The sequence below is a fragment of the Hyla sarda genome, chromosome 8 (assembly GCF_029499605.1).
Source record: "Hyla sarda isolate aHylSar1 chromosome 8, aHylSar1.hap1, whole genome shotgun sequence".
NCBI classification, from domain to species: domain Eukaryota; kingdom Metazoa; phylum Chordata; class Amphibia; order Anura; family Hylidae; genus Hyla; species Hyla sarda.
This window is the reverse complement of record NC_079196.1, coordinates 195,303,153-195,315,597: the sequence shown is the minus strand read 5'-3', so window position 1 is coordinate 195,315,597 and position 12,445 is coordinate 195,303,153. Positions and strand designations below refer to the sequence as shown.

The window sequence follows — 12,445 nt, the reverse complement described above, 5'->3', positions numbered from 1 at the left end:
CAATGAGAAGCATTAACAACATGGAGAGGAGTCTCCTGCTCACTGAGCAGGCACTCTCGGGAATAGAGGTGGGGGAGGACAGTGGGACGGAGTTGCAGGACAGTCAGGCAGTTAGCTGGGTTACAGTTAGAAAGAGGGGTAGGGGAAAAAGTGTCAGGGAGGCTAGTCCTGAACTGGCACACCCCAACAAGTTTGCCCGCTTGGCAGATGAGGGGGATGCCATTACAGAGCTAGCAGAACTGCAGCAGGATACCGCCTCTGACCGCCAGGGGGGTGTCTGCTCCAGTAAGGAGGGAGGGAGGAGTACAGGGCAGGCCAGACAGGTACTAGTGGTGGGGGACTCAATTATTAGGGGGACAGACAGGGCAATCTGTCACAAAGACCGGGATCGCCGAACAGTGTGCTGTCTGCCTGGCGCACGAGTTCGGCACATCGCGGATCGGGTTGACAGGTTGTTGGGCGGGGCTGGAGAGGACCCAGCAGTCATGGTACATATTGGCACCAATGACAAAGTAAGAGGTAGGTGGAGTGTCCTTAAAAATGATTTCAGGGACTTAGGCCGCAAGCTTAAGGCAAGGACCTCCAAGGTAGTCTTTTCTGAAATACTACCAGTACCACGAGCCGCACCAGAGAGGCAGCGGGAGATCAGGGAGGTAAACAAGTGGCTCAGAAGCTGGTGTAGGAAGGAAGGGTTTGGGTTCATGGAGAACTGGGCTGACTTCGCTGTCGGTTACCGGCTCTACCGTAGGGACGGGCTGCACCTCAATGGGGAGGGTGCAGCTTTGCTTGGGGAGAAGATGGCTAGAAGGGTGGAGGAGTGTTTAAACTAGGGACTTGGGGGGAGGGAACCTACAGCAAAGAGGGGGAAGATAGTGTAGATAGAGAGGTGGGAATTATAAATGTACCTGGGGGTGGAGCGGAGGGAGGGGTTAGAATAGTTAATAGGAATAAGCTTCATAGGAAAATAAAACTTACACCCTTGAATCCCATTAACCCCAATAACATAAAGGATGGAAATGTAAAGTGTATGTTCACAAATGCCAGAAGCCTAGCAAATAAAATGGGGGAGCTTGAGGCCTTGATACTGGAGGAACATATTGATATAGTTGGGGTCACTGAGACATGGCTGGACTCCTCGCATGACTGGGCTGTCAATCTGCAGGGGTTTACATTGTTTCGCAAGGATAGAATGAACAGAAAAGGTGGTGGAGTCTGTCTGTATGTAAGAAGTGGTATGAAAGTCAGTGTGAACGATGCCATAGTGTGTGATGATTCTGAGGAGGTGGAATCACTGTGGGTAGAATTACAAAAGGAGGGAAATACTGAAAAAATAATATTTGGGGTAATCTACAGACCCCCTAATATCACTGAAGAGATAGAAGTTCGGCTTCATAAACAAATAGAGAGGGCCGCCCGGGCAGGTACAGTGGTAATAATGGGAGATTTTAACTATCCAGATATAGATTGGGGTCCGGGGTTGGCTAAAACTACAAAGGGGCGACAATTCCTAAATTTATTGCAGGATAATTTTATGGGCCAGTTTGTGGAGGACCCAACAAGAAGTGATGCCTTGTTGGATCTGATCATTTCCAACAACGCAGAGCTGGTTGGTAATGTAACTGTGCGGGAAAACCTTGGTAATAGCGACCACAATATAGTTACTTTTGACTTAAAATGTAGAAAACAAAGACAGGCGGGGAAAGCAAAAACATATAACTTTAAAAAGGCAAATTTCCCTGGGCTGAGGGCTGCACTACAGGACATAGACTGGGGGGAGGTGTTCTCAAATACTGATACAGAAGGTAAATGGGACATCTTTAAATCAACTCTAAATAACTATACAGCTAAATATATACCAAAGGGGAACAAATATAAACGATTGAAACTAAATCCTACATGGCTGACACATGATGTTAAAAGAGCAATAAACAGCAAAAAAATAGCCTTCAAAAAATACAAATCTGATGGGTCAGCGATAACATTTAAACAGTACAAGGAGCTTAATAAAATCTGTAAAAATGTAATAAAAACAGCAAAAATTCAAAATGAGAGACAGGTGGCCAAAGAAAGCAAAACTAATCCTAAATATTTTTTTAGATATATAAATGCAAAAAAACCAAGGACAGAGCATGTAGGACCCCTTAATAATGATAATGGGGAGGTTGTCACAGGCGATCAAGAGAAGGCGGAGCTACTGAATGGGTTCTTTAGTTCTGTATACACTATGGAAGAAGGAGCTGACATTGGCCAGGTCAGTGCTGGTAACACATCATGTAATGTACTGAACTGGCTTAATGTAGAGATGGTACAAGGTAAGTTAAGCAAAGTAAATGTAAGCAAATCTCCAGGGCCGGATGGACTACACCCAAGAGTTCTTAGAGAGGTAAGTTCAGTAATATCTGTACCCCTGTTCATGATATTTAGAGATTCTCTGGTGTCTGGTATTGTGCCAAGGGACTGGCGCAAGGCTAATGTGGTGCCAATCTTCAAAAAAGGCTCTAGGTCTTCCCCAGGAAACTATAGACCGGTAAGTTTAACGTGCATTGTGGGTAAATTGTTTGAAGGACTTATAAGGGATTACATACAGGAATACATAGGGGATAATTGTATTATAAGTGATAGCCAGCATGGGTTTACTAAGGATAGAAGTTGTCAAACCAATCTAATTTGCTTTTATGAAGAGGTGAGTAGAAGCCTTGACAGAGGAATGGCTGTGGATATAGAGGGGAGGGGGGGGGGGGGCTGTGTATATAGAGGGGGGCTGTGGATATAGTGTTTCTGGATTTTGCTAAAGCATTTGATACTGTCCCTCATAGACGTCTGACAGGTAAGTTAAGGTCTTTGGGTTTGGAAATTTTAGTTTGTAACTGGATTGAACACTGGCTCATGGATCGTACCCAGAGAGTGGTGGTCAATGATTCGTACTCTGATTGGTCCCCGGTTATTAGTGGTGTACCCCAAGGTTCAGTACTGGGACCGCTGTTGTTTAATTTATTTATCAATGATATAGAGGATGGTATTAACAGCTCTGTTTCTATCTTTGCAGATGACACCAAGCTTTGTAGCACGGTACAGTCTATAGAGGATGTGCATAAGTTACAAGATGACTTGGATAGACTAAGTGTCTGGGCATCCACTTGGCAAATGAGGTTCAATGTGGATAAATGTAAAGTTATGCATCTGGGTACTAATAACCTGCATGCATCGTATGTCTTAGGGGGGATTAAACTGGCAGAGTCACTGGTAGAGAAGGATCTGGGTGTACTTGTAGATCACAGACTACAGAATAGCATGCAATGTCAGGCTGCTGCTTCCAAAGCCGGCAGGATATTGTCATGTATCAAAAGAGGCATGGACTCAAGGGACAGGGACATAATACTCCCCCTTTATAAAGCATTGGTACGGCCTCACCTGGAATATGCTGTTCAGTTTTGGTCACCTGTCCATAAAAGGGACACTGCGGAGTTGGAAAGGGTGCAGAGACGCGCGACTAAACTAATATGGGGCATGGAACATCTTAGCTATGAGGAGCGATTAAAGGAGTTACAATTGTTTAGTCTTGAGAAGAGACGTTTAAGGGGGGATATGATAAACGTATATAAGTATATTAATGGCCCATACAAAAAATATGGAGAAAAACTGTTCCAGGTTAAACCCCCCCAAAGGACGAGGGGGCACTCCCTCCGTCTGGAGAAAAAAAAGTTTAGTCTCAAGGGGCGACACGCCTTCTTTACCGTGAGGACTGTGAATTTATGGAACGGTCTACCTCAGGAACTGGTCACAGCAGGAACAATTAACAGCTTTAAAACAGGATTAGATACATTCCTGGAACAAAATAAGATTAATGCTTATGAAGAAATATAAAATCTCATCCCTTCCCCAATATCGCGCCACACCCCTACCCCTTAATTCCCTGGTTGAACTTGATGGACATATGTCTTTTTTCGACCGTACTAACTATGTAACTATGTAACTATATACAGCAGGTGAATGTGCCTGGGTATTTCTTGTGTTGCTAAAAAATGTCTGGTAAAATATCAACAAATGTTTAATGTTTATTGTACGGAAATATCAATTCCTGTACACAAGGTTCACATTTTCTTTAAGGTGTTATAGTGTTCATCTCAAGGTGCCCTCCTAGCTCCACTGGGAGTAACAAACATTGTCACCCTTCACTAATACCCACAGGGAAACATTCCCCTCAGATAGCAAGACTGACTGCACTCGTAAAATACAGTGTACACATAGTACATTTCATAACTATCACTAGTGTACTTCCCCATAACATTCAGTACACATAATTCCGAAAAGTATCTCACAAAAACAACAAAAATGTTTCTTAGGTACTGTAACATGCAACATCTCAGTTCCATACCACTGTTTATGCACTAATATGTTCTTTTGTCTCCTACGTGTTCAGGAAGCTCTTCCTGGCCAGAAGTTACTCCTGTAGCTAAATAAAATGCACGTATCCAGAAAGGTAACAGTATGTAAGTGTTATCTAGTCAGAGTTCTAGGGGTAAGAGTGTAATACCTATAGACCCTAGTAACTAATAGTGTTGAGCGGCATAGGCCATATTCGAATTCGCGAATATTCGCGAATATATGGACGAATATTCGTCATATATTCGCGAATATTCGCATATTCGTTATATTCTCGTTTTATTTTCGCATATGCGAAAATTCGCGTATGCGAAAATCAACATATGTGAATATTAGCACATACAAAATTAGCATACGCGTAAATTCGCATATGCGAACATTAGCATACACGAATTTTCGCATATGCGAATTTTCGCACGCCAGTCTCACACAGTAGTATTAGAGCCTTCTTTACACCACACAAGCTGGAAGCAGAGAGGGATGACCACTGTGATGTGCACTGTGAAGAAAAAAAAACAAAAAAAAACCGAATATTCGTAATTACGAATATATAGCGCTATATTCGCGAAATTCGCGAATTCGCGAATATGCGATATTCGCGAATAATATTCGAATTGTGAATATTCGTGAGCAACACTAGTAACTAAGGCACTGGGCAGAAAGCCTCAGGCAACCCAATCCAAAACAAGTGTATAACTTAGGTAATAACTATGTGGTATAATAAATATGCGGTATAGAACAAAATAATAAGTGAGATTATTATTCGAGGTCGGGATATGAGGATGGGATTTAAGGACTGGATATGAGATTGAGATATGAGGACGGGATATGAGTATGGGATGAGGTTGGGATAAGAGGTCGGGATATGAGGATGGGATGAGGTTGGGATATGAGGTCGGGATATGAGGATGGGATGAGGTTGAGATATGAGGCCGGGATATGAGGATGGGATGAGGTTGGGATATGAGGATGGGATGAGGTTGGGATATGAGGATGAGATATGAGGACGGGATATGAGGACGAGATATGAGGACGGGATATGAGGATGGGATGAGGTTGGGATATGAGGATGAGATATGAGGACGGGCTATCAGGATGGGATTTAAGGACTGGATATGAGGATGGGATTTAAGGACTGGATATGAGGACAGGATATGAGGATGGGATAAGGTTGGGATATGAGGACGGGATACAAGGTCGGGATATCAGGATGGGATTTAAAGACTAGATATCAGGATGGGATTTAAGGACTGGATATCAGGATGTGATATGAGGACAGGATATGAGGTTGTGATGTGAGGACATAGAAACATAGAATGTGTCTGTAGATAAGAACCATTTGGCCCATCTAGTCTTACCACAGGACAAGTTTATCCGGCTCGACAGATTCCTGGTTACCACACGGATCCTGTATCACTGATCCCAGGATCCGGAAACTCAAGCGAAGAAAGAAGCAATGGATCCAGTGGTTGCAGTAAAATCTTACTATCATGACCTAATCACCCTTAATCATGGCCATGAAACGCGTCGGCGTTATGACTGCTCATGTCAAGTGTCTGTTTGCATGGATGTCTAAATAAATACGAATAAGATTTTACTGCAACCGCTGGATCCATTGCTTCTTTCTTCACTTGAGAGGCCCATCTAGTCTGTCCAATAGACAGGATATGAGGACGGGATACGAGGTTGGGATGTAAGGGCATACAGGTGTGGTATGGGGTGTGATGCAGGGCAGATGGAATTACCCTAGGGGCAGATGGCATTAACCCCTTGTATTTATGATGCCAGGGCGTGGTTTATCCTCAATAGCACCCGAAGGTATAGCGCTGTATCCTGGGATAGGCACGGGGGCAATAATAACTCCAAGTTACGGACAACGGTAGCTTTACTGAGTGACAGCCAGGCCCATGGAGGTGACCAGTGACTTCAGAGACCTTAAGGGCTTGCTGGGACTTGCAGTGGTTTTGGACAATTTAGTGCAGGCGGGGGAGACTCTGGTGGGGTCCCATTGGTCACCCTTAAGTCACCTGGTCACTGATACCTCCTGGGTTACAATCACATGACAACTCACATGACAACTGGTGATCACATGTTAACCTTTCTTAACCCCTTCCCACTACAGGACGCATGCATACGTTCTGCACGGGCTCCCGCAATAGAACCGCATCATATCGCGTTGGTCCCGGCAGCCAATAACGGCCGGGCCCCACGGCTAATACCGGACATCACTGATCGCGGTGATGCCCGATATTAACCCTTCAGACGCGGCGATCAAAGTTGATCGCCACGTCTAAAGTGAAAGTAAACTTTGCCAGTTAACTCAGCGGAGCTGTTTGGGACCACCGCAATGAAATCGCGATATCCCGAACAGCTTGCAGGACAGCCGGAGCGTCCCTACCTGCCTCCTCGCTGTCCGATCGCCGAATGACTGCTCCATGCCAGGCAGTGATCAGTGTAGAAGATCAGTGTGTGTACAGTGTTATAGCCCCCTATGGGAGCTATAACACTGCAAAAAAAAAGTGAAAATAAAGTGTTAATAAAGATCATTTAACCCCTTCCATAATTAAATTCAGAATCACCCCCCTTTTCCCAATAATAAAAAAAAATGTGTAAATAAAAATAAACATATGTGGTATCGCCGCGTGCGTAAATGTCCGAACTATAAAAATATATCGTTAATTAAACCGCATGGTCAATGGCGTGTGCGCAAACAAATTCCAAAGTCCAAAATAGCGTATTTTTGTTCACTTTTAAGCCCATAAAAAAAGTGAATAAAAAGCGATCAAAAAGTCCAATCAAAACAACAATGATACCAATAAAAACTTCAGATCACGGTGCAAAAAATGAGCCCTCATACCGCCCCATATGCAGAAAAATAAAAAAGTTATAGGGGTCAGAAAATGACATTTTTAAACGTATAGATTTTCCTGCATGTAGTTATGATTTTTTCCAGAAGTGCGACAAAATCAAACCTATATAAGTAGGGGATCATTTTAATCGTATGGATCTACAGAATAAAGATAAGGTGTCATTTTTACCAAAAAATGTACTGTGTAGAAACGGAAGCCCCCAAAATGACAAAATGGCGTTTTTTCTTCAATTTTGTCACACAATGTTTTTTTTTTCCGTTTTGCCGTGGATTTTTGGGTACCACACAGGTGTCATGCAATAGACTTCATGTGACTGCAGCTCCCAGCATGCCTGGACTGCTTTTTGGCTGAGAATTGTAGTATTGCAACAGCTGAAGGCACCCTGTTTAGGAAACACTGAAGTACATGAAATGCTTTAACAGGGAAAACACCTTTATGTAAAACCCAGCAGCTTAAGGTCATCTCTGATGACGTCCTATGAGGAAATACCTGTGTGTTCATACTGATCTGGGGCTGCACGTGTTGTTGCTGACATGGCCTCTGATTTCACAATCCTGTAAACTACTGGAATAGACATCAGGCGCTGTGTATGATTTACATGATGATAACATATACAGATGTAGCAGAGCGAACTTGTCACAGTTTTTACTAAGATTTTCCAAAGCAGCCAAATGAGGCCGTGCTGCAATTCCTGACACAATGTTGTTGGATCAGGAATAGGGCTGCTTAAGAAAAACACAGGGACCCCTTTGTTCTAGACATCAGTTTAGGGGTCAGTGTGAGGACCCCCCCCCCCCCCCCCCCCAATTAGACATTCATTATATATCTGCTTGATATGCTATGTGCACACAACTTAAAGGGGTACTCCACCCTAGACATCTTATCCCCCGCGATCTTTGACCCGGCACCCCGACGTTTTCACGCTCTCCATTCATGTTTACGGGAGGCGGTGTGACGGCCGCCACGCCCCCTCCCATAGAAATGAATGGAGAGAGCGTGACGTCATGAACGCGGCTGCCCGAAACTGGCGTTCTGAACATAAATATTCAGGACACCAGGGTGCCGGACCAAAGATCATAGGGGGTCCAAGCGGCCGGCTCTTCCGCGATGAGAGATCTTATCCCCTATCCTTGTCTAGGGGCGGAGTAACCTTTTAAAAGGTTTACCCGCAAAGGAAAAACTTTTGTTTGGCTTTGTATGTTTGCCCACAGTCTATAATTTTAATAGTAGTTTTTTTGAACAGTGAGAGACAGAATAAGAACAAAAAAACATATTTAAAAAAGGTTTAAATTGATTTGCATTTTACTCAGTGAAATAAGTATTTGATCCCCTATCAATCACCCGGATTTCTGCCTCCCAGGTATCTTTTATAAAGGTAACGAGCTGAGATTAGGAGCACTCTCTTAAAGGAAAACAGTCATCTCTTCACCCACACTAAACCCAGTACAACGGAGGCTTATAGTGTGGTGGAACAGGAGACAGATGAGGGGTTAATGGGTTAAATACGTACCTGCACTCCGGAGATCTGTCCCTCCGAAGATCTCCTTCCATCTTCTGTGAATTGCGCGCTGGAGCCGGGCCCGCCAGCTCAATATGAATATTCATTGCTGCGGATCATGTGAGCAATGCGCCGACATGGACCACGAAAATGAATATTCAAATTGAGCCGGTGGGCCCGCCTCCAGCGCGCAATTCACGGAAGATGGAAGGAGATCTTCGGAGGGACAGATCTCTGGAGTGCAGGTACCTATTTAACCCATTAACCCCTCATCGGTCTCTTGTTCACCCACACTATAAGCCCAGTGTATTGGGATTAGTGTGGGTGAACAGATGACCGTTTTCCTTTAAAGGGAGTGCTCCTAATCTCAGCTTGTTACCTGTATAATAGACACCTGTCCACAGAATCAATCGGTTTCCAAACTCTCCACCATGGCCAAGTCCAAAGAGCTGTCCAAGGATATCAGGGACAAGATTGTAGATCTACACAAGACTGGAACGGGCTACAAGACCATCGCCACGTAGTTTGGGGAGAAGTTTACAAGGATCGGTGCGATTATTATCAAGTGGAAGAAACCCAAAATAACAGTCGATCTCCCTTGATCAATGGATCCACCTCGTGGAGTTGTAATGATTATGAGGACGGTGAGGAAGACGCCCAGAACTACACGGGAGGATCTTATCAATGATCTCAAGGCAGCTGGGACCATAGTCACCAAGAGAATAATTGGTAACACACTGTCATGAGGGTCTCAAATCCTGCAGTGGCCGCAAGATCCCCCTGCTCAAGAAAGCTTATGTACCGGTCCGTGTGAAGTTTATAAATGAACATCCTCCCGTGTAGTTCTGGGCGTCTTCCTCACCGTCCTCACAATCATTACAACTCCACGAGGTGGATCCATTGATCAAGGGAGATCGACTGTTATTTTGGGTTTCTTCCACTTGATAATAATCGCTCCAATTCTTGTAAACTTCTCCCCAAACTACTTGGCGATGGTCTTGTAGCCCGTTCCAGTCTTGTGTAGATCTACAATCTTGTCCCTGATATCCTTGGACAGCTCTTTGGACTTGGCCATGGTGGAGAGTTTGGAAAACGATTGATTCTGTGGACAGGTGTCTATTATATAGGTAACAAGCTGAGATTAGGAGCACTCCCTTTAAAGGAAAACGGTCATCTGTTCACCCACACTAATCCCAATACAGAGGTTAATTGGCAAACCTCAAATTTGCTTACCCCCTCCCGTGTATTATATTAGTGCCATGTTAATATTTGATTTGATCATTATGCAGCATTGTCTATAGCTATGAGGACCCCTTTCCATCTTCACTGGAGAGGTCACTTAGTGGTTCCAAACTGTGGCCCTCCAGATGTTGCAAAACTTCAACTCCCAGCATGCCGGGCATGCTGGGAGTTGAAGTTTTGCAACATCTGGAGGGCCACAGTCTGAGACCATTGCTTTATATGGTCATGTGTAGCGGCCAACCAACAGCACTGTCCCTCCACAGCGCCCCCTCAGGGTTCAGCCAGTCACGTGCTCATAACACTTTTGTGAAACTTTTTTGATGGACACTTGTCTCATTCTAGAGACGGAAACGGTGACGTCATCCCTGCAGCCATGACAAAACATTTCCATCTCCAAGGAGCCACAAGGTGTGATGACATCATCGTCATGCCCCGCCCACCCCATTACAGCACAGAACATTACCCTTTTGCGACAGCCAATTACCCGCCTACTCGCTATGAGCCACGCCCATAATCCATTCGCTATTCTGTTTCAACTAAGCTAATCACCGCCCATCTGTCAAAAGCCACGCCTACAAGCCTACCTGCTTTCCAATTACCGCCTACTCGTTGCTGGCTTCGCCCACAGTAAATGTATCCTTGTTACAACGAGTCACCACCCACTCCACACAAGCCCCGCCTCACAAGATATTCCACCGCAAGTCTGCACGGGGGGTGCAAATTTTCACCTCACACCGCCGCTCTCATACAACTAAACGAATCCCGACACAAGCCCCGCCTATAACCCAATCCAAGTTTAACAGCAACAGCCAATTACCGCCCACCTAATACTAGACCCGCCCACAAGCCGTCCACTATTCTATTAGAACTGAGTTTATCACCGCCTATCTGCCATAAACCACACCCTCTATCCGACCGCTATTCTATTACACTAAGCTAAGCACCGCCCACAACCTATTCCACCGCTCTCTTCTTACTTAGATAATCCCCGCCCAGCATACACAAGCCCCGCCCACAAAGTCTTCTGCCGCTGTGAGGTGGTTTTTTGCGCCCCCGTAGATCCATGCGTCCGCTCCTCCCCCAGCTCTCCGAACATTTCCGAAGCTAGAGCTGGGGCAAGGGGAGGCAGGCGCAAAAAACCACCTCACACCGCTATTTTACTACTGAGCTAATCCCCGCCCTGCCGATACAAACCCCGCCCACAATGTTTTTTCGCCGCTCTCTTACAACTGAGCTAATCCCCGCCCTGCCGACACAAGTCCCGCCTACAAAGTCTTCTGTCGCTTTCTTACAACTGAGCAAATCCCCGCCCTGCCGATATAAGCCCCGCCCACAACGTATTCCACCGCTCTCTTACAACTGAGCTAATTCCCGCCCTGCCAACACAAGCCCCGCCCACAACGTCTTCCGCCGCTCTCTTACAACGGAGCTAATCCCCGCCCTGCCGACACAAGCCCCGCCCACAATGCCTTCCACCGCTCTTACAATTGAGCTAATCCCCGCCCTGCCGATATAAGCCCCGCCCACAACGTATTCCACCGCTCTCTTACAACTGAGCTAATCCCCGCCCTGCCAACACAAGCCCCGCCCACAACGTCTTCCGCCGCTCTCTTACAACGGAGCTAATCCCCGCCCTGCCGACACAAGCCCCGCCCACAATGCCTTCCACCGCTCTTACAATTGAGCTAATCCCCGCCCTGCCGACACAAGCGCCGCCCACCCCCTGGTTCTGTGTTGTTCGGCTGGTCACAGGCTCACACGCTGAGCTCCGGTTGGAGGTGACAGTGTTGTGCGCTGCTGTGTATGGAGGACACCACGTATCTGTGCTGAGGGGAGCGCTACACCTCACCGGAGCCCTATACAGTAAGCTGCTCTTACATTGCTTCTTACGCATCTAATAGACTATACTATTATACTGAGCTTTATTCACTTCTGGCATCTGCTGGAAAGTTGGAGATCAACAGGTCCTACTAGGTCTGTGGGGGTTACTTGTATCGTTTTTGCCACAACTGGTGCAAATTATCACCAGATCTAGTTTAGATTTAATGTCCAGCATGCGCAGGGTTAATGCATGGTAACTGTACACGAGGGTGACAGCAGAGATCGTCAACCTGTGGCCAAACTACAACTCCCAGCATGCCCTGACAGGCTATGGCAATGCCATAACTGTGGACGAGTGTGACAACAGATATTATTAAAGTGTGGTTCGCTGGCTGTTGCAAAACTACAACTCCCAGCATGCCCTGCCAGGCTACAGCATGCAGAGGGTTAATGCTAGAACTTCAAATGAGTTAGACGGACGGAGCCTATCAACCTGTGGCTCTCCAGCTGTTGCAAAACTACAACTCCCGGCATGCCCTGATAGGCTATGGCATGCACAGGGTTAATGCCGTAACTATAAACGAGCGTGACAGTGGAGGTCGTCCACCTGTGGCTCTCTGGCTATTACGAA

The 12,445-nt window shown here is 45.8% G+C and overlaps 1 protein-coding gene across 1 annotated transcript in view; it reads left to right on the top strand.

Annotated features, from left to right (window-relative positions):
- Nucleotides 1-11,503: 11,503 nt before the first annotated feature.
- Nucleotides 11,504-12,445, top strand: part of MICALL2 (MICAL like 2) — a 73,699-nt gene continuing 72,757 nt past the window's right edge. The window contains exon 1 of the mRNA XM_056534750.1: nt 11,504-11,856. Within this exon, the coding sequence (XP_056390725.1) occupies nt 11,652-11,856 (205 nt within the window). The 5' untranslated portion in view covers nt 11,504-11,651. The remainder of the gene's footprint in view (nt 11,857-12,445) is intronic.